We start from the raw sequence: 27941 nt of genomic DNA, 5'->3' as shown, positions 1-27941 counted from the left end.
TGTTCTGTGGTGTCTTCCACTGTGCTTCTGAAGAAGGCACAGCAGAGACTGTATTTCCTGAGAATCCTCTGGAAGAACAACAGAGAAACTGTGATGTCCTTTTATTGAGGCTGCTGTGTTTTAGTAATCTTATGCATGTTATGCAGATTGTAAAAGATTTCATATTCACATACATGTAGGTGGGATTAGCCTTTCTTTCTTTATTATATAATGTTGTGATTACTTTTTTAGTAGTTTTCTTACAATATTTTTGCATTGTATGAAATTGATTTACATTGTTCTACAAAATTAAGAGCAATTTTTATAACTCCATACTTCAACCCTGATTATATATGTATGTAGTGTAGTGTCTGACGTTCCATAAATGGTTTTTACTCTCTTGGAATGCCTGAAGCTCCATGTATGTCTTTCCATTCTTTGGGTTCATGTTTAGGTTAGTAGCCATGAACATATACATATAAGGGATAGGGAGAGGGCCTTTCCTCCCTTCTCTCTGTTTCTTAGAAAAGTGAGGTCATTGAGTGAGAGCCCGATGTCTCGCTATAAATCGTAAAGACGACTAACATATATATATACTGATGTTGAGAGCTGTTAGGAGAGAGATCCATATTGGCTCGGATCCTCTCACAAGCTACTGCAGTGCTTGTTTTGATGCTGGACTTCTTTGCAATAAACTTCTATATGCAAGTAAGACAGTGTCAGTGAAGATCTTCTCTTCATCATCTTCACATCATCACCATCGAATATACCACAGTAGCATCAGACGTTCTTTCTCAATTACATAATATTGCTATTACTGTTAACAGAGGAAGTTTTATTTGCAGAGGAAGTTGGTAAATTCTGTCCTATGAAATTAAGTGCAATTTTTATGACTTTTAAGTGCCTCGACCCATGATAGCTTTCTTTGTGTTTCTCTCTGGTCTCAGCAGGATTATGTAACACTTAGGTCCAAACAGTGCCACCAAGAGGCCAAAGCTGGAGGCCAAAATGGCAAATGCCTCCACTGCATCTGCATATTTGCCTGGTGAGCTGATATAAGCAGGGACAAATGTCACCCACACAGCACAGAAAATCAACATGCTGAAAGTGATGAGTTTGGCCTCATTGAAACTGTCTGGAAGATTCCTTGCTAGAAATGCTAACAGGAAGCTGAGGATAGCCAGTAAACCAATATAACCAAGTAACACTGCAAAACCAACTGTGGACCCCACTATACACTCATAAACTACCTTGTCATTGTGGTATTGGGTATTTTTATGAGGAGCTGGTGATGAAGAGACAATCCAAACAGTACAGATTACTGCTTGGACAGAAGTAAGAACAAGAACTGTCCCTCTCTGCTGCACAGCACCAAACCACTTCAGACTGGCTTCACCTCCTGGCTTGGAGGCCTTGAACACAGCCAGAACCACCATGGTTTTCACCAGGATGCATGAGACACAAAGCACAAAGCTGATCCCAAATGCTGCATGTCTCAGTTGGCATGTCCACGGTCTGGGACGGCCAATAAATAGCAGTGAACACAGGAAACATAGCTTAAGTGACAGCAATAGCTGGAAACTAAGTCCTGAATTGTTGGCACGAACTATAGGTGTTCTGCGATAGTAGATAAATATCCCCAGGACAACAGCACAGATAAATGTTCCCAGCAGTGAGGTGGCTGTCAAGCAGATACCCAGAGACTCATGGTAGGAGAGGAACTCTGTTTTCTTAGGAACACAGTAGTCACGCTGGGGGCTGGACCAGAAATCCTCTGGACAACTGGTGCACTCCATGGAGTCTATGAAAACAGAGAAAGCATTTTGCGTCATCAATCCTCTGTTGTAGAAATTCTGTCTATAAACAACTAAGCTGTAACAGTAAATACAATTTAAAGGACACAACCATGACCAGATTATGTTCTATTATCAACATAATAAAGAATTCTTTTTAATTAATGTAGGTCACAAGTCGCAGATATGTTGATACTTTATGAACAACTAAACCACAACAGCAAATACATTTTAAAGGAAAAGGAATGCTGACTGGATTATGTCTTATTATTAACATAATGAAGAAATCTCATTAATTAATGTAGTTTACAAGTTTCAAATGTGTCCAGTAAGATGTTCTCAGACAAAGCATTTCTTTACATCAAAAATATCCAATTTTGCAGCACTATATCAGCACAATTGTGGTTCCGACAAAATGTATTTGTTACAATTTTAATGCTATAATGCTATCGATTATTGGTCTATGTGTATTTTATCTCTAAATTGCAATGTTCAAAATGATTAGCCACCAGTCTTATTGCTGATCTTTCCATCAGAACAAGGGATGCAGTCAAAACAACACTCAGGTTCCCCCTTCTTTCTGGCCACGCGGGTACCCGGAGGACAGCTCTCACTGCACACTGACCGGGGTGGCTGTAGGGAGAAAATAAGTATGTTACTCTACACCCCTTTACGCTGCCACTGACAATCCATCGGTTAGAAAATAGGAGTCTGAAAAATCAGAAGAAACCTCTTTTGATTCAAATTTCCAGAAGATTTTGTCTTCATCAAGTGTGAGTTCTTCACCTTTGAAGGCTGACTTCTTAACCTCACCCACAGTCTGAACTTTAGTTCTTCCATCAGGAAGCCACTGCCAGTTCATGATATCATAGATTGGTAAGACATCACCATTCTCATCAAATGACACTTGATCACCAGATGATGTGGTGAAGTTGACCTTTTCCAAGTAATACACAAGCTATGAGAATGAGATTAAGGGACAGAGGGAAAACCAAAGAGAATACATGAAAAAAAATTCTATCTCTAATGAACAGGATCTAAATCTTACCTAATAATACTATCCACTGTTACTAGTCATCAATAGATAAAACCCCCTCAGGTATCTGTTATATTAGAATAGTCTTAAAACTTTATATTTAATCCTATATCCTAAATGCTACTCCACAAGAAATACTCAAACACAGGATTTAATCACATTAACAGATGGAGTGTAAACTGATATCACACCTGCCATGGCTCCAGTCTTTGCAAATTTCCACAGCTGTGCCCACTGAAAGGCCCTCTCCCTGGCTCACAGCGCAGCATGTTATCAAGGGCATATGCCAGAGCATACACAGCCTTATACACATTATACTCTGGCCTGAGGTTTGAAATGTCCAAGAACTCAGTCTCCACACTCTCTAGATCTTCCTGTCCAGTGCATAATGCTCCTCCAGCTTCCACCCAACCTGCTGGAGGTGGTGCAAATCTACACTGAAATGTGTGTTCCCAAAACTGATTTACCTGCAATGTATTAAAAAAAAAAAAGGATACATGATACATCATTCTTGTCAATACCAGATCAGATTGCAAGGTTAAATTCTCACCATGCTATTTTCATAGCTGTTGTTGTGGTGTAGGTCAGGACGTATTTGTAACAGGAAGTCTCTGAGCCCTGCTATTTCTCCTCGACGTATGGCAATGCCCAGTGTTCCACCCAGATACGGCATGAGGCGAGGGGTCTGGAGCACAGCAGCTGATGTCCAGGATTCACTGGCTATCCACTGCAGTCCTGTCACATTCTGCCTCACCACCTGTACATTGTGTTATAACAAGTATATAAATTAATACTACCATGCCACAGAAGTAGTATTTGGCTTTCTTAATTACGCACTGTTTATATGGTCAATGTCTTGTTCTACTCATTCATGCACAGGTGCAGTCCTGTATTTTACAGTGTTATAAATGATGCCTGGCTTGATAGGAGGTCAGTGTAATTTGTCTGAGTAAATGATTTCATTCAAACTGTACCTTAAATAACCAGAGGTGTAATTTATTTTTTGTGGCAAGGTATTATCATAAATTATTGAGTTTAATTTTTCTGTTAGACAAATAAAACTCTATTTCAAGCCAAACCTCTTCCATGAGGTTAATCACGTGTCCCTGATTTGCAAACACAATGACCACATGAGCTGTGGAGTTCTTCATCACATCCACAATCCTCTTCAGTTCAGATTGATCTCCATCCGCAGGCAATATCTCTGTGTAGGCCAGACAACCTCCACCAGATGGACCGAGGTCAGATTGGAAGGAACTGGCAGCATGGACTCCATAATCATTGTCACTGATCAGCAGACCCGCCCAAGTCCAGCCAAAGTGTTTTAAAATCTGAATGATAGCATGTACCTAGATGAGGACAGAGTGGAGGGATTAGAACACAGGCTGGAATAATCCTGCTAAACCTGTTTCACAGTTGACCATGTTTAGTTGTTGACTTTCAGTGTTGTGAAATAATGTTCATGCTGATATGCTGATACATAAATTGTGTGCATTTTTCATTGCAGTATGGTATTGTTCTTGATAATATGCCAGCATGTATTATTTTATCCATTTTTCTTTTACTGATAGATTTTCACCTGGAAAGCATCACTTGGGATCGTCCTAAAGAAGGATGGAAACATTTGCCGGTCACTCAGGCAGGAACATGTAGCAAAATAACTCACCTGTGGAAAAAAGACTTCAAATCCTAAAAACATTCAAAGCCTTTACTGGGTATCTAAACTTTCCAGAATTGTTAGATTGTAAAGCAGAAAAACTTACCGTAGGCACTCTGTACAAACCTAAGACAGAGGAGATGGCAATAGAACGTGTAGATGAAGAATCACCCACAATCCCTAGAACTGGAGGGGTTCCTACACAAGTGTCATGTAATATAACTTGCTCCTCTCGACCACTGGCTACTGACAATGCTGCACGGAATCCAACTCCTAATTGGACACAGTTATCATACAGACTATATCCCAGAGTCACATTAGGTAGCAGGTTGGAGTTTCTGTTGATTTCATCAATAGCAAAGGCCATGGTCTGGGCCTGTCTGAATCCTGAAATATGAAAACTAACACATAAAATCCCACTGTTTACTAGTGAAAAATACAACATACTTTATCTGTACAAACATGTTTCAGAACTACAGATTTTGCACACAGCTAATCTGGCTGAATAGCAACAACCATGATAATAATACTTGAATTAAAAATGACATAAATACAAAATGCAATTCTTTTACAGTAAAATTAGATGGTCAAAATTACATTCTTCTAATGGGACTGATTTTCCCAATTTCTGCCTTTTGCTGTTTCCCTGACAGACTCACCCATGGCAGATAGGCTGTTGTGGCTCTGAGGTAAAAGACAGGTCAGGATAAGTCGAAAAGAAGTGGATTCCAAATAGCCCACCTAGAACCACATCACCAGTCTTGTGCATCCCATTTAGGTGAAACTGTCCCTGTAACAGACAGGAGGAGGAATAAAGAGAGGAGGACACAGCAGAGGAAAAGCAGGAACACATCAATAAGAATAAGACCAGACTGGAGGCAAAAAATCTCCACATGACTTTCCTCTGGTTCACCCCTTTTCTGAGTGCAGTCTTTACAGTTTATCACTGCCACCCCCTTTTATTGACTTACCGAAATGTTTACTCTTGTATACCACCCATCAGGGCAGATGAAGAAATAGGGGCAGGGCCTAAAATGCATTTTTTCTTGGATAGATTTTGTTTTGAGACCAAATTCAAGTGTTGATAACATCTCTTCAAGGCCATGTTAGAAATGTTTACATCCTAAATTTAAGTTGTGAAAGACTGCAATGATTGAGTTCTACTTGCACAGCAGTTACATTATGTCAGTATTAGTCTTTTTGAATATCATATTAGTTGTACATAAGTGGACAGACTAATTCACCTTCCAGTAGCTCTACTTGCCTTTGCAGTGTTTCCAAACCATATATAAGTTGTGGTTAACTGCAATTACAATTACGTTCTACTGAAAACTGCATGACAGCCACACTATGTCAGTATTAGGATTTTTGAATTTCATATTAACCCCTTGATGCCTGAATGTATTTACAATTGTATAAAAAAATTAATTATTTGTGTTTTTGCTTTCAAGCTGACGCTATCTCGGCTGCAGTCTGAATGCAAACGGTATGATGCGAATTCGTGACAATCGGCATTAAGGGGTTAAGTGGACTTATTGTTATGTATGTTAAGCAGACAGATTGTTTCACCCTTCAGTAAAACTACTTGTCTAGCAGATACATACAGTATATAGTTTATTTACTTTATTCTGAGCACATGGGTGAGCATTCTTGAACTCAACTGGCATTTCATGCTCAAGCAGGGATGATGTGTCTTTTAAACTCCATGTCTGTGGAATATGTAGGGTGAGAGTCTCTGAGAGTTCTCTGAGTGGAGTGATCTCTACACCTGCAGGCTAATCTGGAATGTGTTCCAGTCAAAGTTAATTGCAAAGGTTGCCTTTTTGTGGTGCTTATATAGCCATGTGTCTCCAATCAGTGTGTAGCTACCATGGGTGATGTGTCTTACAGAGTATCCACATTACCTGCCCCTGTTAAGGTCAGTCCTTGTACATATGGAATATTATGTAGGGTGGAGCAATGTCTCCACTCAGGATTACGCATGTAACCTACAGATTTCTGTGTTCACCACTGCTAGTAAAGCTGCTTTCACATATGAATTCTGGATAATGTCTGCAGAATCAGGTCCAGACACTGTCCAGAGTTGCACCCAAGCATTTTAAAACACTAAGATGTTGCGGAGGTGCTCCCTGGCCAGGAGGAGATATGAAAGTATACACTTAAATTTCCTCACAGGAAGAGAACACATCAAGCAAAAACTATCACAGAAAACGGTGGAAAACATAGACACCGGTCAATAAAATGGCCAAGGCTGTAACCATTGTGTTTCCCATCACTTTTTTACAACCACAGAAATGATCACAACAATATCTGGAGGCCTAATGCTGTGAGGGTTGATGCTCAATAGCAATTTCTCAAAGATACTGTAATACTGTAGATGACAATATATTGGGCTTTCTAATTTGACCAGTCTCTGTTTAGGAACAACAATCAATGGAATTTTAAAGCACTTCAGGTTCACAGTGAAGTCTGATGCTTGGACTCAGTTACATTATACTCGAGAGGCCGTAGATCAATGCATCTTTACAAGACAGTACCTCCATAATTTTGTTCCTGTTGATGTTATGGGACTCAGGAGATGAGAGGATCTTTTTGATTTTGGGTGCAATATAGAAAATGTATGTATCTCTAGGGCCCACATTAGCTCTATACAGCTCTATAAATACAAAAATAGTTATTGTTGGATGAAATCATTTACTCTGCATAATGTATTATGAGAAAGTAACTTACAATTTAATCAGGTGTGATGTTAAAATACACCATGAAAAGTCACAAAGGTCATAAACAGCATTTCAGGAGTCAGCACTTTGTACTTTAATTGAACCCTGGAAAAAATGGAATAACTCATTCTGTTTAAGTGTTCTTACACATATGATCCATGTTTTAAGAGACTTCATATTCACATATATTTATTTGGCATCAGTTCTTCTTTCTCAATTACATAACATTTTTTTCTGCACATATTTTTCTATTGTAGAAAGGAAATTGATTTATTCTATTAAGTCTAAAATTTTTATGACTCAATGCCTCGACCCATGATAGCTTTCTTTGTGTTTCTCTCTGGTCTCAGCAGGATTATGTAACACTTAGGTCCAAACAGTGCCACCAAGAGGCCAAAACTGGAGGCCAGAATGGCAAATGCCTCCACTGCATCTGCATATTTGCCTGGTGAGCTAATATAAGCAGGGACAAATGCCACCCACACTGCACAGAAGATCAACATGCTGAAAGTTATGAGTTTGGCCTCATTGAAACTGTCTGGAAGATTCCTTGCCAGAAATGCTAACAGGAAACTTAGGATAGCTAGTAAACCAATATAGCCAAGTAACACTGCAAAACCAACTGTGGACCCAACTACACACTCATAAACTATCTTGTCATTGTGGTATTGGGTATTTTTATGAGGAGCTGGTGATGAGGAGATGATCCAGGCAGTACAGATTGCTGCTTGAATGCAAGTAAGAACAAAAACTGTCCCTCTCTGCTGCATAGCACCAAACCACTTCAGACTGGCTTCACCTCCTGGCTTGGAGGCTTTGAACACAGCCAGAACCACCATGGTTTTCACCAGGATACATGAGACACAAAGCACAAAGCTGATCCCAAAGGCTGCGTGTCTCAGTTGGCATGTCCATAGCCTGGGACGGCCAATAAAAAGTAGTGAACACAGAAAACATAACTTAAGTGACAGCAATAGCTGAAAACTAAGTTCAGAATTGTTGGCACGTACTATAGGTGTTTGGCGATGATAAATAAATATCCCCAAGACGACAGCACAGATAAATGTTCCTAGCAGTGAAGTGGCCGCCAAGCAGATACCCAGAGACTCACTGTAGGAGAGGAACTCTGTTTTCTTAGGAACACAGTGGTCACGCTGGGGGCTGGACCAGAAATCCTCTGGACAACTGGTGCACTCCATGGAGTCTATGAAAATAGGGAAAGTGTTGTGCTTCATCAGTCCTGTGTCGTATGCTGTAACAGTGAATACAATTTGAACGACATGTAACGCTGACTAGATTATGTTCTATTATCAACATAATAAAGAATTCTTTTTAATTAATGTAGGTCACAAGTTGCAGATATGTTGATACTTTGTGAACAACTAAACCACAACAGCAAATACATTTTAAAGGAAAAGGAATGCTGACTGGATTATATCTTATTTACAGTTTACAATGTTCACAGATGATGTAATTATTTACCTCAGAAATGCTAGACGTTTTGGTACAATGTTAATTTGTACTGAATACAGTATGATTGAACTTCTTCATGTTTCTCAGCACTTGCTTAACACTTACGGGAAAGATTTTGTTCTGGTTTGATACAGAAAAATGTCACAGCAATTTCATCTTTCCTCATCTTTCCTGAACCTTGACCAAACTATAATTAATATACTATAACTATTACTAATATTTTAATTCTGTGGCTGACTGATGTAAATATATTGTATTTCCAAACTGCAATGTTTAAAATGTGCACCCACCAGTCTTATTAGTGATTTTTCCCTCAGAACAAGGGATGCAGTCAAAACAACATTCAGGTTCCCCCTTCTTTCTGGCCATGCGGGTACCTGGAGGACAGCTCTCACTGCACACTGACTGGGGTGGCTGAAGGGGGAAAATAAGTATGTATCATTCTTACATTCTTTTACACTGCTAGAGTAATGCATGGGCCAGATGATAGTCTGAAAAGTCAGAAGTGACCTTTTTGGATTCAAAGTTCCAGAAGATTTTGTCTTCATCAAGTTTGAGTTCTTCACCTTTGAAGGCTGACTTCTTAACCTCACCCACAGTCTGAACTTCAGTTCTTCCATCAGGAAGCCACTGCCAGTTCATGATATCATAGATTGGTAAGACATCACCATTTTCATCAAATGACATCTGATCACCAAATGATGTGGTGAAGTTGACCTTATCCAAGTAATACACAAGCTATGAAAACAAGAATGATGGATAGAGTTAAAACCAAAGGGAATAGGCAAAAATATATATATTCTGCTTAATAACCATGGTGATCACAGCTTGACTTTGTATTCCATAATTAAACCGAATACTACACAACAAAGCATTTCCCTTAAATTGAAGTCATATCACTGAATTGTATACCTAGTGACAATGTATATTTCTCTATTATATTTTTGGTGCAAACTGATATCACACCTGTCTTACCTGCTCCAGTCTTAAATTACCAGAACTGTGGCCTTTTCTAAGTAATACATGAGCTATGAAAATATGAATAAGGGATAGAGGGAAAACCAAAGAGGACAGACACACACACACACACACACACACACACACACACACACACACACACACTTAGACACACATACACCTGCTATGATCACCATCTTGACCATGGTCATCATGGCAGGTCTAGCCAGCTGTACATAAGGTTCTTTCTGTAATATTTCAATATTACAATTAGTCATCTCATAGCTTTGTACTACCTATGCCCTAAATGGTACTCCACAAGAAACACTCAAACAAAGGATTTAGTCACATGAACAGGTAGAGTGTAAACTGATATCACACCTGCCATGGCTCCAGTCTTTGTAAATTACCACAGCTGTGCCCACTGAAAGGCCCTCTCCCTGGCTCACACTGCAGCATGTTATCAAGGGCATATGCCAGAGCATACACAGCCTTGTACACATTATACTCTGGCCTGAGGTTTGAAACATCCAAGAACTCAGTCTCCACACTCTCTAGATCTTCCTGTCCAGTGCATAATGCTCCTCCAGCTTCCACCCAACCTGCTGGAGGTGGTGCAAATCTACACTGAAATGCGTATTCCCAAAACTGATTTACCTGAAATTGAATGGGTTTTTAAAAAACTGTGTATTATAAATAAAGACAATGCCTGATTCTGATAAATAGCAGATCAGATTGCAAGGTTAATCTCTCACCACATTATTTCCATAGCTGTTGTGGTGTAGGTCAGGACGTATTTGTAACAGGAAGTCTCTGAGCCCTGGCATTTCTCCTCTACGGATGGCAATGCCCAGTGTTCCATCCAGGTACGGCATGAGGTGGGGGGTCTGGAGCACAGTAGCTGATGTCCAGGCTTCACTGGCTATCCACTGCAGGCCTGTCACATTCTGCCTCACCACCTGTACATTGCATTTATACCAAGTATATAAATTCACACTGCCACGAGAGTAGTATCTAGTTTTCATAGCTGATGATAAGTATTATACTATTACAATATTATGATCAATATAATTATAAGTGGAGGTGAGCATAATTAAGTAAGTAAGAGTAAGTAATCTGACTCAAATTATCCTTTAACAAATCAGTACGTGTAAATTATTCAGTTAATTACTGTTTGGTGTGCTTAGAAAAAAATATTATTGAAACAAATCTTTCACTTTGACAAATAAAAGTCTAGGTTTTATAATTCTATTAAGCTATAATCAAGTTGTATTTCAAGACCAACCTCTTTCATGAGATTAATCATGTCACTCTGATATGCAAACACAATGACCACACGAGCTGTGGATTTCTTCATCACATCTACAATCCTCCTGAATTCAGCTGGGTTGTCACCCCAGGGCAAAATCTCTGTGTATGCCAGACAACCTCCACCAGATGGACCCAGGTCAGACTGGAAGGAACTGGCAGCGTGGAATCCATAATCATTATCACTGATCAGCAGACCTGCCCAAGTCCAGCCAAAGTGTTTTAGAATCTGAATCATAGCATGCACCTAAGTGAGTACAGAGTAGTATTTAGTTAGTTTGGTTTACAGGCTTAATCTTTCACTGGAAATCCTGATAAACAGGTTCCACTATTGACCACATTTAATTACTGCCTTTCAGTGTTGTTATCTAACACCATTCAACTCCAATGAGACAAATAATGTCACTGCTGATACATAATAAATATATTTTTCATTGCCTTTCAGGGATGTTTGTGCATTTTCCTCATCCTGATTAATTTTACCTGAAAAGCATCGCTTGGGATCGTCCTAAAAAAGGATGGAAACTTCTGCCGGTCACTCAGGCAAGAACATGTGGCAAAGTAACTCACCTGTGAAAAACACAGGATGTCCTAAAACAGTCAAAGCCTTAACACACTCTTTTTATACTTTTCAGTGTTCACTACTTTGCAACCAACATTAAATTTGAAATTAAATTAATATCATCCAAAAGAATTAATAGATGTTAAGGCAGAAAAACTTACCATAGGCACTCTGTACAAACCTAAGACAGTGGAGATGGCAATAGAACGTGTAGAGGAAGAATCACCCACAATCCCCAGGACTGGAGGGGTTCCTACACAGGTCTTATGTAAAATGACTTGTTCCTCTTGACCACTGGCTAATGACAATGCTGCACGAAATCCAATTCCTAGTTGGAGGCAGTTATCATATAGTCTGTATCCTAGAGTCACATTAGGTAACAGGTTTGAGTTTCTGTTGATTTCATCAATGGTAAAGGCCATGGTCAGGGCCTGTCTGAATCCTGAAACATCAAAACTAACATATAAAATACCATTATTTACTACTGAAATATACAACATGATACAGTAAAAAATACATGTTGCACAGGGACAAACATTTTGAACAATGAAGCCAGTTGAATAGCAACAACCACAATATCAACACTTGGAAAAAAAAAGAGAAAAAAATAATGGGTGTGCAAAGAAGGCAATAAAAATGGCATAAACACACAATTCTTTCATAGTAATGTCAAATGATCAAAAATACATTCCACTGATGGAACTGACTTTCTGCTTTTTGCTGTTTCCCTGACAGACTCACCCATGACATGTAGGCTGTTGTGGCTCTGAGGTAAAAGACAGGTCAGGATAAGAAGAAAAGAAGTGGATGTGAAATAGCCCACCTAGAACCACATCTCCATCCTTGTGCATCCCATTTAGGTGAAATTGTCCCTGTAACTGGCAGGAGGAGGACTGCAGAGGGGAGGGGAACACAGCAGAGGAAAAGAAGGAACATAACACCATGATTAAAAACAATGTGATGTCCAAAAATGTCCACATGACTTTCCTCCAGTTCACCCTTTTTCTGAGTGCAGTCCTTAAGTTTTGTCACTGCCTTTTATTGACATGCAGTATTTTTTAATCTTGCACACCTCCCATCAGGGCAGGGGTAGATGCAGGGGCAGGGCCTGAAATGTATTTCACTTGATGTAGATTTATGCTGCGGTTGAATTAACAAGTGCACTTTAAATCTGTCCAAAGACATCTTAGCAATGTAGAAACAACAAACCTGGCATCACATGTGAGTCCACAGTGGGCAAGAAGTAAGCAGACATGCACGAGTTAAAGAAGGTCACAAAAAATGGCCTAAACCCCAATTACAACCTTCTTCTCGACCATCTACAACACACTGAGGGATATATGACAAGTTCAAAGGTCAAATGGCCAGTTCTAGAAGATTAACTAACACTTTAACAAGGCTAAAGTAGTAATGAACAATCTGAAATTTCAGAATGAAAAAAAGTTCATTCTATACAACAAGACTTTATTTCTACATGGGATATTTGACATTTACCTTCATTAAAAACAAACAAACAAACAAAAAAACTACATGGGAAGAACATGGGAATGTAAAACAACAGAGACTGGACTCAGATCCAGAGACCCTAACTCTTTCTTGCCAGTAACAGTGCCATCATGTCTCTCCTTTGTAATGTCTTGATTGATTATGGTGGAAGGTGCTTATGTGATTTGTGCACTAGATCTCCAAATTAAATAATTTAGAGTCTAATAAGAACATTTATTTTCACTCCATCTCAGACAAAGAAAGGGAGAGTAATGGGACCTGGTTGACCACATTACCATGCCCTCAAATGTGACATAATTCCCTGGGGATAAAACAGTACAGGGCCTGAGTTTGTGGCCTTTTGTTGCATTTTACTATGAGTTTAAAACCATTCATTATGTGCTTTATCTCTTTTGTCTTTGTGCATTCTTACAAGTTTGCCCCCATGACCAGGTCAAATGTGGGCCCACTGTGGAGCCTAAAATCTACAAAAAAAGAAATAATTAAATAAAAAAAGAAATAAACGTTGAAATGCTGAATTGTAGTTTCCCTTTGGAGATCTTCCTGTCCAGGGCTTGAATGTGGTTGGCCTGCTAGAGCAGGCAGCAGCTCCTACGGGTATGGAAAAGCACAGGGTTGCAGAGCATGTGTGATAGCAGCTTAAGACTGAATCATTCACAGACACATCATTCATAGAGTTGAAATGTTTGTTTTTGTCCACCAAATTTCAAGGAATGCATAAACCAACTATCAGAGAAAACATAATACAATTATGAATATCATCTTTATTGACATGAATTATTATGAATTATTATTGTTGTATCTATTGATTTGAGGTTTTTCTAGTGATGATCACTGTTGCCCAATGTAAGTGAATGTAAAATAAAGACCGGATCAGACTAAATTATGAATTTTATTTGAGCGTAAATTTGAGTCTGTCCTCCCAAGAGGAAATAACTTCCCAATAGATGGCTTCATGAATGCATCAGTTGTTTCAGCAAATGCCTCAAAATGGCATATGCTTACATTCACAGGACAAAGCCCTCTACAGGTCATAGTAATTATTATGGGAGAAAATCAGGAAGTGAGTTGATGTTATTATAGAGTGACAAAGTAAACTAAGAAAGGAAGTTGAGATGGATGGATAGGTCAAGAAAAGAGAACAGGGGCCATGACAGTCAAGTCTTCTGCCTTCAGTGAAGTAATAATTTTAACCCCAACAACGATCTTTCCCTAAACCTAGCAATGTTGTTTTTGTGCATGAAGTTAACCAAACATTTACCATTTTATGAATTTGTGGTGCCTCGACCCATGATAGCTTTCTTTGTGTTTCTCTCTGGTCTCAGCAGGATTATGTAACACTTAGGTCCAAACAGTGCCACCAAGAGGCCAAAACTGGAGGCCAGGATGGCAAATACCTCCACTGCATCTGCATATTTACCTGGTGAGCTGATATAAGCAGGGACAAATGTCACCCACACAGCACAGAAGATCAACATGCTGAAAGTGATGAGTTTGGCCTCATTGAAACTGTCTGGAAGATTCCTTGCTAGAAATGCTAACAGGAAACTGAGGATAGCCAGTAAACCAATATAACCAAGTAACACTGCAAAACCAACTGTGGACCCAACTACACACTCATAAACTATCTTGTCATTATGGTATTGGATGTTTTTATGAGGTGCTGGTGAGGAAGAGAGAAGCCAGGCAGTACAGATTGTAGCTTGAATAGAAGTAAGAACCAGAACTGTCCCTCTCTGCTGCACAGCACCAAACCACTTCAGACTGGCTTCACCTCCTGGCTTGGAGGCCTTGAACACAGCCAGAACCACCATGGTTTTCACCAGGATACATGAGACACAAAGCACAAAGCTGATCCCAAATGCTGCATGTCTCAGCTGGCATGTCCATACTCTGGGATGGCCAATAAACAGTAGTGAACATAGGAAACATAGCTTAAGTGACAACAACAGCTGAAAACTAAGTTCAGAATTGTTGGCACGTACTATAGGTGTTCTGCGATAGTAGATAAAGATCCCTAGTACAACGGCACAGATAAATGTGCCCAGCAGTGAGGTGGCTGTCAAGCAGATACCCAGAGGCTCATGGTAGGAGAGGAACTCTGTTTTCTTAGGAACACAGTGGTCACGCTGGGGACTGGACCAGAAATCCTCTGGACAACTAGTGCACTCCATGGAGTCTATGAAAATACAGAAAGTGTTGAGACACATCAACCCTGTGTCCTAGAATTAATTTATGCAGAACTAAACTTATTTATTATTAACATAATAGGGAAATGTTGTTAACATTAGAAAAGTTGTAAATATGTTGATACTGAACTGTTCACAGACAATGCATTTGTTTATCTCCAAAATATATAATCTTGCGGCATGATATCCACTCATAGTGAATACAGCATTATTAATCTTTCTCATGGTTATGTTGAGGCAGTCACAACACTTGTTTGTGGTTAGGGAAATATTTTGGTAAGGTTTAATACAGAAAAAGTTCACAGTGACTTCAGACACAACATCATTATGAACATTTAACCAAAATCATGACCTCTCCTAACCTTCACCAAGTTGCCTCTGATGCTTGAACCATAGACATGACATCTACAAAATGGATGGAAAATGCAGCTCCATTCATTCACTCAAAAAAAAAAAGTCAAAAACAAGACGACAACCCAACTGAATTCAACCTTTAACATGAACACTCACCAGTTTTATTGCTGATCATTCCATCAGAACAAGGGATGCAGTCAAAACAACACTCAGGTTCCCCCTTCTTCCTGGCCATGCGGGTACCTGGAGGACAGCTCTCACTGCACACTGACCGTGGTGGCTGTAGGGATGAAATGAATATCTGTCATTCTACACTCCTTTAAACTGCTATAGTGAGTAAACCATGGGTCAGAAGATAGGAGTGTGAAAAATCTAAAGTAACCTGTTTGGATTCAAAGTTCCAGAAGATTTTATCTTCATCAAGTGTGAGTTCTTCACCTTTGAAGGCTGACTTCTTAACCTCACCCACAGTCTGAACTTTAGTTCTTCCATCAGGAAGCCACTGCCAGTTCATGATATCATAGATTGGTAAGACATCACCATTCACATCAAATGACACTTGATCACCGAATGATGTGGTGAAATTGACCTTTTCCAAGTAATACACAAGCTTTGAAAATCAGAATAAAAATCATGAATATTAGTAATGACCATGATGAACACAGCAGGATGTAGTATTCAATAATCAAGGTGCATATGACTTCTATGAACATGTGAGGTCATCAAAAATTGCAATGCATTACCTATGACACTATACACCTAATGACAGGATATTGCTCTCTGATTTTATAAAAATATTTGCAGTTATCTATCCACTATTTTGCAATTCATAATATCATAGCTTTTGTACTTAATACTGTATTTTATTTTACTACATAAGAAATACTAAAACACAGCATTTAGTGAACATTTGGAACATAAACTGATATCACACCTGCCATGGCTCCAGTCGTAAATTTCCACAGCTGTTCCCACTGAAAGGCCCTCTCCCTGGCTCACACTGCAGCATGTTATCAAGGGCATATGCCAGAGCATACACAGCCTTATACACATTATACTCTGGCCTAAGGTTTGAAACATCCAAGAACTCAGTCTCCACACTCTCTAGATCTTCCTGTCCAGTGCATAATGCTCCTTCAGCTTCCACCCAACCTGCTGGAGGTGGTGCAAATCTACACTGAAATGTGTGTTCCCAAAACTGATTTACCTAAAATATATTCAAAGCAGTGTATTATAAATAATGACAAAACATTATTCTTGTAAATACCAAATCAGATTACAAGGTTTAACTCTCACCATGTTATTTCCATAGCTGTTGTTGTGGTGTAGGTCAGGACATATTTGTAACAGGAAGTCTCTGAGCCCTGGTATTTCTCCTTGACGGATGGCAATGCCCAGTGTTCCACCCAGGTACGGCATGAGGCGGGGGGTCTGGAGCACAGTAGCTGATGTCCAGGCTTCACTGGCTATCCACTGCAGTCCTGTTACATTCTGCCTTACCACCTGTACATTGTATTATACCAAGTATATAAATTTATACTGCCATTCCGATAGTATTATCTAGTTTCCTCAGTTGATGTCATACATGTGCAATCCTGTGTTTTACACAGTAGTATGAGGTAGAGTAGAATTTGATAGATGGATAGAGGAAGTGATCTCGTTATGAAAATCTGCTGGCAATGCTTTTAACAAATCAGAGGTGTAACTTACTCAAGTAACAGTGTATTTGGTGCATTTACACCTACATTTTATTAAAGATTACACAATAAATTATTTCAGTTTGACACATAAAATATTAAGTTGTTTACAAATGGTATAATTATATTGAGGTATAATTGTCTTTAAAACCCAACCTCTTCCATGAGGTCAATCATGTGACCTTCATGTGCAAACACAATGACCACACGAGCTGTAGATTTCTTCATCACATCTACAATCCTCTTTCGTTCAGCTGGGTTGTTACCCCAGGGCAAAGTCTCTGTATAGGCCAGACAACCTCCACTAGTTGGACCCAGGTCAGACTGGAAGGATCGGGCAGCGTGGAGTCCATAAGCATCATCACTAATCAGCAGACCTATCCATGTCCAGCCAAAGCGTTTTAGAATCTGAATAATAGCACGCACCTATGTGGACACAGTGACGAGATTAGTGCAAAACCTTGAAAAATGTTTCAGTGGAAATACTGCTGAACATGTTCCACCAATGACCATATTTAATTATTGTCTTTTAATGTTGTTATCTGACATCATACAACTACAATATCATTGTTTTGTTTTCACCTGGAAAGCATCACTTGGGATCGTCCTAAAGAATGATGGAAACTTTTTCCGGTCACTCAGGCAAGAACATGTGGAAAAATAACTCACCTGTAAAAAACACAGACAGTACATCCTAAAAAGAGGAAAAGCCTTTTCTAACTAATTTAACTTTTCAGTGTTGTGTTTATTGTTTCCATGTCACTGCTTTGCAACATGATTTAAAGTCAAAATTATAACAAAAACATCTAAAAGATTTAAAAGATGGTAAGACAGAAAAAACTTACCATAGGCACTCTGTACAAACCTAAGACAGTGGATATGGCAATAGAACGTGTAGAGGAAGAATCACCCACAATACCGAGAACTGGAGTGGGTCCTTCACATGATTGATGTAATATGACTTGCTCCTCTAGACCACTGGCTAATGACAATGCTGCTCGGAATCCAACTCCTAGTGTGTTGCAGTTATCATACAGACTGTATCCCAGAGTCACATTAGGTAGCAGGTTGGAGTTTCTGTTGATCTCATCAATAGCAAAGGCCATGGTCTGGGTCAGCCTAAATCCTATGACATCAAAACTAACATAAAAATACAACTATTTACTTTAGTAACTGTGAAAATATACATGTTGTACAACATTGTTTTGTAAGCAATCTAGCTAGTCAAACTGCAACAACCAAAACACAAAGGGGATTGTGGGGGAAAAAAAGCAGTATGATAAAAATGGCAAAAATACACAATACAGTTCTTTCATAGTAAAATCTGTTTATTAGAAATATATTCTACAAATGGGCCTGATTTCCCCCAGTTTCTGCTTTTTGCCATTTCCTTGACAGACTCACCCATAGCAGGTAGGCTGTTGTGGCTCTGAGGTAAAAGACAGGTCAGGATAAGTAGAAAAGAAGTGGATTTCAAAAAGCCCACCTAGAACCACATCTCCAGTCTTGTGCATCCCATTTAGGTGAAACTGTCCTTGTAACTGGCAGGAGGAGGAATAAATAGGGGAGGAATCAGCAGAGGAAAAGTAAGAATACAACATGAGCAAGAGCAAGTTGGTGTATTGAAATGTCCACATGACTTTCCTCTGGTTCACCTCTTTTCTGAGTCCAGTCATCAAGCTCTACAACTATGTCACCCCCTTTTATTGACTTACAGCATTGTTTAATCTTCCACACCACCCATCAGGGCAGGAGAAGATGTAGGGGCAGGGTCTAAAGTGTATTTTATTTCATATAGATTTTGTATAGTGGCAGTATCAATATGTTAACTTTTAATAACATCACTCTAAGGCCATGTTTGCATCCTTTCCAGTTCAAATGTAAATTGTGGATGACCATGATGATGACTAAAATTTGCATGGCATTGTTATAAAATATATCTTTTTTTTTTTTTATATCATATTAAGTTGTAGACTTTTTCACCTTTGAGTAAATTATCTAGCTCTGCAGCTCTGCAGTTTAGAACCTGAACAGATGCTGTACATACATGTGTCAGATGAGTCATTTTGTATGACTACAACCTTAAACTTGTGTGTGAAAGAAAATGCAGAAATCAGCCCTCAGTTTTGGTATTTACAATCACACAGTACCACATTCAGTCCATTAAATCCACTAGATGGTAGTAGCAGCATACTGAAACATTTGGTGAAATAATACATCTTCCCATTGATTACTCATGGCCATTGTGCTTGCTAGAGAGATAACTTAGTAGATATCAGATATGATCAGTTCTGCAGAAACATGCATGCAATGCAGGTTACCCCATTAGACCTTGTTGTCACCCATCTTTCTCCTTCCTCATTTCCTTTCAGATTTTTTACTTTAAAGACACACTCTGTGTTTTTACACATGAAGTTCAGTTTACTTGTTATAAAAAGGGATACCAGTGAAAACAATTGTGTTATTTCTATTCTGTGGTGTTGAATTCTAGCCTGGAAACCAGATCCATCAGTAAGCTCATGGTTATCTGCTCTCACATATAAATCTGCACACAAAGTTTGTTGTAGTGGTGGTGGTTTATTGGTATTCTAGAATACAGTGAGCTTACTGACACACAGGGTTGTTTTTCTGAGGTACCAAAACTGACCCAGATTGAAGGGCAAGGGAAAAGTTATACAGTGGGCGAAGAGCCAGTGGTCATACTGTATGTAAATACAGTCTGATCAATGGTTATGGGCATTGCAATAGGACAGCATGCAATTACAGCTAGCATCAAGAAGAAAAAATGGGAATTTGCATTCACAAGCCTTACAGTGTGACACGCAGACAGACCATTTGTTGGGGCAGGAAGGTGCTCCCCAACTTAAACAATTAGCCAGGGTAAGGGCATTGTAAGACAGTGATACAATGAAGGAAACAAAAGGGAAAAGAAAGAGGGCTCTGCATTTAGACAGACAGTTGTCAATGATGAAAACAGTAGTTGGTGTAGATGTTATTCAATTAACAAATCCGTAATACCCAAAACATGTATTTTCTTTGTTGCTCCATGACTTTGAAACTCAGGAGCTGAGTGGAGCTCTTTGAATTTGGGGGAAATAGAGAAACTGGCGAGTGTATCTTTAAATCCACATTGGCTCTTTACAGGTCAAAAGTAAATACTGATGGATGAAACCTGCATTATGTATTCAGAATAACTTATAAGTTTAATTAGATCTAAGTTTAACTTACACCATGAAAAGTGACAAAGGCCATAAACAGCATTTGTTGTGTAAGTGCTTTGAAGTAGATTTTTCTTGGAAAAAAATTGGAATAACTCATGGAGCTGAACTATTCTTACACATATGGTCCAAGTTGTAAAAGATTTCATACTAAAATAGTTTATGTGGCATCAGTCCTTTATTCTAAGTTACATAATATTGCTGTAACTATTAACATATTTATATGCCACTATTTTTGTGTTGTATAGGGAAAACCGATTAATTGTGTCTTATGTACCCAAGTGTTATTTTTATGGGCTGATGCCTCGACCCATGATGGCTTTCTTTGTGTTTCTCTCTGGTCTCAGCAGGATTATGTAACACTTGGGTCCAAACAGCGCCATCAAAAGGCCAAAACTGGAGGCCAGGATGGCAAATGCCTCCACTGCATCTGCATATTTGCCTGGTGAGCTGATATAAGCAGGGACAAATGCCACCCACACAGCACAGAAGATCAACATGCTGAAAGTGATGAGTTTGGCCTCATTGAAACTGTCTGGAAGATTCCTTGCTAGAAATGCTAACAGAAAACTGAGAGAAGCCAGTAAACCAATATAACCAAGTAACACTGCAAAACCAACTGTGGAGCCAACTACACACTCATAAACTATCTTGTCATTGTGGTATTGCAAGTTTTTATGAGGTGCTGGTGAGGAAGAGAGAAGCCAAACAGTACAGATTACTGCTTGAATAGAAGTAAGAACCAGAACTGTCCCTCTCTGCTGCACAGCACCAAACCACTTCAGACTGGCTTCACCTCCTGGCTTGGAGGCCTTGAACACAGCCAGAACCACCATGGTTTTAACCAGGATACATGAGACACAAAGCACAAAGCTGATCCCAAATGCTGCATGTCTGCAGTTGGCATGTCCAGAATCTGGGACGGCCAATAAACAGTAGTGAACATAGGAAACATAACTTTAGTGACAACAACAGCTGAAAACTAAGTTCAGAATTGTTGGCACGAACTATAGGTGTTTGGCGATAATAGATAAATATCCCCAAAACAACAGCACAGATAAATGTGCCCAGCAGTGAGGTGGCTGTCAAGCAGATACCCAGAGACTCATGGAAGGAGAGGAACTCAGTTGTTTTAGGAACACAGTGGTCACGCTGGGGGCTGGACCAGAAATCCTCTGGACAACTGGTGCACTCCGTGGAGTCTATGAAAAAAGGGAAAGTGTTGTGCTACATCAACCCCGTGTCATAGAAATTCTGTTAATAAACAACTAAACAGCAACAGCAAATACATTTCAAAGGAAAGTTATGCTGACTGCATTATGTTTTATTATAATGAGGAAATGTTATTTATAAATGTTAACTAAAAGTCACAAACATGTTGATACTGAACGCATCAATAAACTGTTCACAAACAATGTATTTGTTTCCCTCCAAAATATCCAAGTATCATTATGAACATTTAACCAAAACCATGACCTCTCCCTAACCTTCACCAAATTGCCTCTGATGCTTAAACCAAAACCACAGACAGGACACTGGGTGGTGTAACAGTGGTGGGCTTTGTATGCCCCACTTTCGAATCCACTACCATTAATAAATGCAACTCATTTCATTCACTCAAAAAAATAAAAATAAAATAAAAGCAAAAGCAAAAGAAAAAAACCCCACAGAAAATGAGAAGAAAAACCCCCATAATAACCCCCAACATAAACACAGCTAATGAAATAATCCAGCCAACGATTATGTCTCCTACAAAACATATTTGATGTTAAAAGTTAATTGCATATAATCTCTACAGAACAAAGACGGGTAAGTAAATATATTCTATCTTAAAAGTGCAAAATTTTAAATGAACACTCACCAGTCTTGTTGCTGATCTTTCCCTCAGAACAAGGGACACAGTCAAAACAACACTCAGGTTCCCCCTTCTTCCTGGCCATGCGGGTACCTGGAGGACAGCTCTCACTGCACACTGAACGTGGTGGCTGTAGAGATGAAATGAATATCTGTTATTCTACACTCCTTTACACTGCTATAGTGAGTAAACCATGGGTCAGAAGATAGGAGTGTGAAAAATCAGAAGAAACCTCTTTGGATTCAAAATTCCAGAAGATTTTGTCTTCATCAAGTGTGAGTTCTTCACCTTTGAAGGCTGACTTCTTAACCTCACCCACAGTCTGAACTTTAGTTCTTCCATCAGGAAGCCACTGCCAGTTCATGATATCATATATTGGTAAGACATCACCATTCTCATCAAATGACACTTGATCACCAAATGATGTGGTGAAGTTGACCTTTTCCAAGTAATACACAAGCTATCAGTATAAGAAAAAGCAAAAAGATGAATACAAAGGATAGGTGAAAAAATTATTTTATATGTATATATGATTTATAGAAAAAAGAATAGATAGATAGAAGATAGTAAATAATAAAAAAGTACTATATTTGGCTACTATGTGATCACAGCAGGACTTAGTATTCAATAACGAAACTGCATACTGCATTAAAAATTCAAACAATGCATTTCCCTTAAAGTGAAGTAATATCACTGAAAATATTGTGTACCTAGTGACAAGATATAATTCCCCCTGAGCTAATAATACTAAAACCCTTTAAGCTATCTGTTAGGAACATTACAAAAGTCTTAAAGCTTTGAATTTATTTTCCATTCCCCGAAAGGTTTTCCACAAGAAAGAAAACATAGGATTTAGTCACATGAACAGATGGAGGACAAACTGATATCACACCTGCCATGGCTCCAGTTTTTGTAAATTTCCACAGCTGTGCCCACTGAAAGGCCCTCTCCCTGGCTCACACTGCAGCATGTCATCAAGGGCATATGCCAGAGCATACACAGCCTTATACACATTATACTCTGACCTCAGGTCTGAAACATCCAAGAACTCAGTCTCCACACTCTCTAGATCTTCCTGTCCAGTGCATAATGCTCCCCCAGCTTCCACCCAACCTGCTGGAGGTGGTGCAAATCTACACTGAAATGTGTATTCCCAAAACTGATTTACCTGAAACATTTTCAAAACTGTGTGTTATGACCAATGACAATATATTATTCTTGAAAATATGTGATTGCAAGGTTGAACTCTCACCACATTATTTTCATAGCTGTTGTTGTGGTGTAGGTCAGGATGTGTTTGTAACAGGAAGTCTCTGAGCCCTGGTATTTCTCCCCGACGGACCGCAACACCCAGTGTTCCACCCAGGTACGGCATGAGGCGGGGGGTCTGGAACACAGCAGCTGCTGTCCAGGCTTCACTGGCTATCCACTGCAGGCCTGTCACATTCTGCCTCACCACCTGTACATTGCATCATACCAAGTATAATAAGTCACACCGCCATGCCACTCAAGTAGTACTTAGTCTCCATAGCTGATGTCACATGCAGGTACAATCCTGTGTTTCAGACAGCACTATAAGGAAAGTGATGCGCAACATCATTACTGTAGTTAAGTATAATTTATCTAACGGATCTCAATTAGTCCATGCTTCCACAAATCTGAGGTGTAACCTATATATATAGTTTATTGCTCTTTAGTGTGTTTGGGCCAAATATCAATTACTCAACTGAATCTTTATATTTGGAATATATGGAATGGTGTGCCTTCTTGGCCAGGTCTCCCTCGAAAAAGAGACAGTAGTCTCAAGGGACTTCCTGGTTAAATAAAGGTTGAATAAAAAAATAAAATAAAATATTTCACAGATAAAACTATAGGTTGTATAATTATATCAATCTATAATCAAATCATATTTCAAGCCCAACCTCTTCCATGAGATTAATCATGTGGATCTGAAGCGCAAACACAATGACCACTCGAGCTGTGGATTTCTTAATTACACCCACAATCCTCCTAAATTCAGCAGGGTTGTCATCCCAGGGCACAATCTCTGTATAGGCCAGACAACCTCCACCAGATGGACCCAGGTCAGATTGGAAGGATCGGGCAGCATGGAGTCCATAGTCATCATCACTGACCAGAAGCCCTACCCAAGTCCAGCCAAAGCGTTTTAGAATCTGAATCATAGCATGCACCTAAGTGTGTACAGAGTGGAGGGGTTAGCTTACAGGCTTGAATAATCTTTTGAAATCCTGCTAAACATGTTCCACAGTGAACCGTATTTAAATATTGCTTTCCAGTGTTGTTATTTGACACCATGCAACTCCATTAATGACACAAATAATGTGACTGGTTATACACAAAATATTTGATATTTTTCATTGAATTATGGGGTTGTTGTCTGTGATGAATTTTTAACTGCGCATTGTGGCTGTATTTATTTCATGCATTTTTATTTTGCTCATAGATTTTTACCTGGAAAGCATCACTTGGGATCGTCCTAAAGAAGGATGGAAACTTTTGCCGGTCACTCAGGCAGGAACATGTAGCAAAATAACTCACCTGTGAAAAAACACAAACTGTACATTCTAAAAACTGGCAAAGCCCTGTTTAAAACATAATCAAAAAGAATTAATAAATGGTAAGGCAGAAAAACTTACCATAGGCACTCTGTACAAACCTAAGACAGTGGATATGGCAATAGAACGTGTAGAGGAAGAATCACCCACAATGCTAAGGACTGGAGGGGTTCCTACACAGGTCTCATGTAATAAAACTTGCTCCTCTTGACCACTGGCTAATGACAATGCTGCACGGAATCCAATCCCTAGTTGGAGGCAGTTATCATACAGACTGTATCCCAGAGTCACATTAGGTATTAAGTTGGAGTTTCTGTTGATCTCATCAATAGCAAAGGCCATGGTCTGAGCCTGTCTGAATCCTATGAAATCAAAGCTAACACATAAAATAAAAGTGTTTACAACTGAAACTGTCAACATGATACAGCAATTGTACAAACATATGTATGTTGCACAATTAGACATTTTGTGAACAGTGAAGCCAGTTGACTAACAACGACCATAACAGTACATGAGTGAAAAAATGAATAAAAGAGACAAAGACCAAAGGAATTTGGTTAAAATTGCACATACATAATCCAGTATTTAACAGTAATATCTGAACAAGCTGATTTTCTCCCAATTTCTCCTTTTTGCTGTTTCCCTGACAGACTCACCCATAGCAAGTAGGCTGTTGTGGCTCTGAGGTAAAAGACAGGTCAGGATAAGTCGAAAAGAAATGGATTTGAAATAGCCCACCTAGAACCACATCTCCATCCTTGTGCATCCCATTAAGATGAAACTGTCCCTGTAACCAACAGGAGGAGGAATAAAGAGGGGAGGGCACAACAGAGGAAACGTAGGAATACAACACAAAGATGAGCAAGATGGTGACTGAAAATTTCCACATGACTTTCGTCTGCTTCACCCCTTCTGAGTGCAGTCCTTAAGTGTTTTTGTTATGCCACCCTCTTTTATTGACATACAGTATTTATCTAGTTTAATCTTGCACACCACCCATAAGGGCAGAGGAAAAAGTAAGGGCAGGGCCTAAACTGCATTTCAGTTCAGATAGATTTTTACTGAGGTGTGCACTTTTGATAACAACTCTCCAGGCTGTCTCCAACCCAGTTATAAGTAGTGGATGACTGCAATGATTCTAGACTGAAAACTTATGGATATGTATGTTAAGTTGTATATAAAGATATACTGTTTCACCTTGCAGGTAAAACTACTTGCCTTTGTATAAAATATTTTTTTTGTTTTACTTTAGTTTTTAGTTTTTTCCTGCCTTCTCAGATACACGTAAGTATCAGTAGAGTCACTTTGTACTGAGCACATTCTCAAATCTGTATGTGTGACAAGTGTACCAAATCAAACTCCCCAAGTGCACAAATCAGCCCCAAGAATGTGTAATTCATTTTCACACATTTATGGAGATTAATAAAATTAAATCCTTGCAGCACACTAAGACATTTTTTGAAATAATATTTTGATATCGTATCTGGCTGGCACCCATTGTAACTTGGCAGACGGAATGGTCAGTTCTGCATGTGCAAGACAGACTACCCCATTAAAATTTACTCCATCCAATTTGCAATATTATAGAAGTATAACATGGTAACTGTATATATATATCTATAGTTACTGAAACATGCTGTAAAAGGGCTTTAATTACTCCAGTCTCTATTCCCCTTTACCTGAGATGTAACAAAAAAATATATATATATATATATAATCCCTGCTCACTTCTTTCTAGCCATAGTTCTTTTCAAACCTGCCATTCTTCATGTGCCAACCTCATGCTCTCGAACTATTTTCCATAGTCTTTTGACAAAACTGCATATTAGTTTAAGTCTTAGTCTCATAGTCTTAGTCTCATATTAGTTTAAGTTTAACTTCTATGAGGCTACTCCTGTTATCATCTTTTTGTACAGATACCATTGTTAAATGTGTCTCTCACAAGGTATATACAAAATTCTGTCTGGCAGTAATACAGTGACTGACACACCATTAGGCATTTCCAAACTCTCATTCACATTCATTAACTTGTTGACTAGAAATACTGGTTATTGTCTAAGTTTAGCTTGAGAGGAGAAGGTATATCGTGGGATAACATCAACTGTGATATTTCTTTAGCGAACATCTGGAGGGAGATTTAGATGGTTACTGCCAACATATATTGTGGAATGTACTCTGTACTTTCAGCAAAAGGGAAGATAAGAGACTTAAGTTTGGAAGGTGTTTCTCATTAACGGTAGGGCAACGGGTCAAGCAGCTGAATCATCTTATAAGCAAGAACCATTTTGGGCAGCAGAGGAAACTGTTTTACTAATCAGGAGCTACAGTGTGCGTTATTCCACAGATCCACACAGGTTGAATAAGACTTTGCACAGTCTAGACCTGCTCTATATGAAAAGTGCCTTGAGATAACTTCTGTTGTGACTTGGCGCTATATAAATCAAATTGAATTGAAATGAAATGAGTTAAAACGTTCACCTGTCAGTTCTTTATTACATGGTTTTTATACAGTGATGAAAAAGGTTTTGTTTTCATATTACTTTTTATTTAGTTTTAGTCTTGCTTTTGTAGTGAGAAATAGGTAGTCAATAAAAAAGTTTTCTTGTCATCTCTCAAGTCCCATTGCTTCTGGTTTAGTATGGTGATGAGCATTGTTGCACAATGCTAGTGAATGCAAAATAAAGAGTGAATTAATGAATTTAATTTAGGTGTTACTTTGAGTCTGTCCACATGTAAGTATCTATCCAAGAGGTAGCAGATTATTTCTACCCACAGCTACATTTTCACTAGCCATAACATTACTTGGTAGCCCCACCTGCAGCAAAAATAAACTACAACAACAAAAAAGACATTTAATTCATGGTATTTATGTGCACCCATTTCATGTCAGCTTAGTGTGAGCGTATGAGAGCTTTTATTGTCACATTGTCACAGTCACATTTCCCTCCTCCTGTTTCTGTGTGTGTTTTAAGCCCTCCACACACACAAGCGTAGGGGAGAAGCAGGCGAGACAGGTTGACAACCCATTACCTTCAGCGCAGTAGGGGTTCGTACACGTGTT

At 39.0% G+C, this 27941-nt stretch overlaps 4 protein-coding genes across 4 annotated transcripts; all 4 read right to left on the bottom strand.

Annotated features, from left to right (window-relative positions):
• Positions 1-875: 875 nt before the first annotated feature.
• LOC108899755 (extracellular calcium-sensing receptor-like) lies at positions 876-5249 on the bottom strand. The gene is made up of 9 exons (XM_018700380.1): positions 5125-5249; positions 4572-4866; positions 4388-4474; positions 3888-4157; positions 3359-3565; positions 3000-3275; positions 2503-2730; positions 2282-2405; positions 876-1780 (listed from the first exon to the last, which is right to left on the bottom strand). Exons 1-9 carry the CDS (start codon positions 5232-5234, stop codon positions 876-878), a joined length of 2502 nt encoding a protein of 833 aa, XP_018555896.1. The 5' UTR covers positions 5235-5249.
• Positions 5250-7478: 2229 nt separating this feature from the next.
• Positions 7479-12465, bottom strand: LOC108899762 (extracellular calcium-sensing receptor-like). The gene is made up of 9 exons (XM_018700388.1): positions 12227-12465; positions 11647-11941; positions 11407-11493; positions 10901-11170; positions 10371-10574; positions 9997-10272; positions 9169-9396; positions 8949-9072; positions 7479-8389 (listed from the first exon to the last, which is right to left on the bottom strand). Exons 1-9 carry the CDS (start codon positions 12463-12465, stop codon positions 7479-7481), a joined length of 2634 nt encoding a protein of 877 aa, XP_018555904.1.
• A 1791-nt stretch (positions 12466-14256) lies between these two features.
• On the bottom strand, positions 14257-18760 carry LOC108899739 (extracellular calcium-sensing receptor-like). Its single transcript, XM_018700362.1, has 9 exons — positions 18636-18760; positions 18077-18371; positions 17814-17900; positions 17388-17657; positions 16831-17037; positions 16469-16741; positions 15917-16144; positions 15691-15814; positions 14257-15170 (listed from the first exon to the last, which is right to left on the bottom strand). The coding sequence occupies exons 1-9, from the start codon at positions 18743-18745 to the stop codon at positions 14257-14259; spliced, it is 2508 nt and encodes an 835-aa protein (XP_018555878.1). The 5' UTR covers positions 18746-18760.
• Positions 18761-20739: 1979 nt separating this feature from the next.
• LOC108899738 (extracellular calcium-sensing receptor-like) lies at positions 20740-25769 on the bottom strand. The gene is given in 10 exon segments (XM_018700361.2): positions 20740-21345; positions 21347-21651; positions 22311-22434; positions 22537-22764; positions 23197-23472; positions 23557-23763; positions 24227-24496; positions 24777-24863; positions 24962-25256; positions 25537-25769. Coding segments are annotated over 10 exon segments (2631 nt in total).
• Between the last annotated feature and the right edge of the window lie 2172 nt (positions 25770-27941).

The sequence above is a fragment of the Lates calcarifer genome, linkage group LG21 (assembly GCF_001640805.2).
Source record: "Lates calcarifer isolate ASB-BC8 linkage group LG21, TLL_Latcal_v3, whole genome shotgun sequence".
NCBI classification, from domain to species: domain Eukaryota; kingdom Metazoa; phylum Chordata; class Actinopteri; family Centropomidae; genus Lates; species Lates calcarifer.
Note: the sequence above shows the minus strand (reverse complement) of the source record. Positions and strands in the feature narration are given on the sequence as shown.

Bases quoted from the DNA above. Each gene is read 5' to 3' on its own strand.
- LOC108899755 (XM_018700380.1), bottom strand. From the start codon at position 5,234: ATGCACAAGACTGGTGATGTGGTTCTAGGTGGGCTATTTGGAATCCAC. The intron at 4,158-4,387 runs GTGAAAATCTAT...GTCCTCATCTAG, and splicing joins TCCCAAGTGATGCTTTCCAG to GTACATGCTATCATTCAGAT. The intron at 3,276-3,358 runs GTGAGAATTTAA...AATACATTGCAG, and splicing joins ACAGCTATGAAAATAGCATG to GTAAATCAGTTTTGGGAACA.
- LOC108899762 (XM_018700388.1), bottom strand. From the start codon at position 12,465: ATGTGGACATTTTTGGACATCACATTGTTTTTAATCATGGTGTTATGT. The intron at 11,942-12,226 runs GTGAGTCTGTCA...TTTATATGTTAG, and splicing joins CAACAGCCTACATGTCATGG to TTTTGATGTTTCAGGATTCA. The intron at 9,073-9,168 runs GTCACTTCTGAC...TTCCCCCTTCAG, and splicing joins GGAACTTTGAATCCAAAAAG to CCACCCCAGTCAGTGTGCAG.
- LOC108899739 (XM_018700362.1), bottom strand. From the start codon at position 18,745: ATGCACAAGACTGGAGATGTGGTTCTAGGTGGGCTTTTTGAAATCCAC. The intron at 18,372-18,635 runs GTGAGTCTGTCA...TTTTTATGTTAG, and splicing joins CAACAGCCTACCTGCTATGG to TTTTGATGTCATAGGATTTA. The intron at 17,901-18,076 runs GTAAGTTTTTTC...TGTTTTTTACAG, and splicing joins GTTTGTACAGAGTGCCTATG to GTGAGTTATTTTTCCACATG.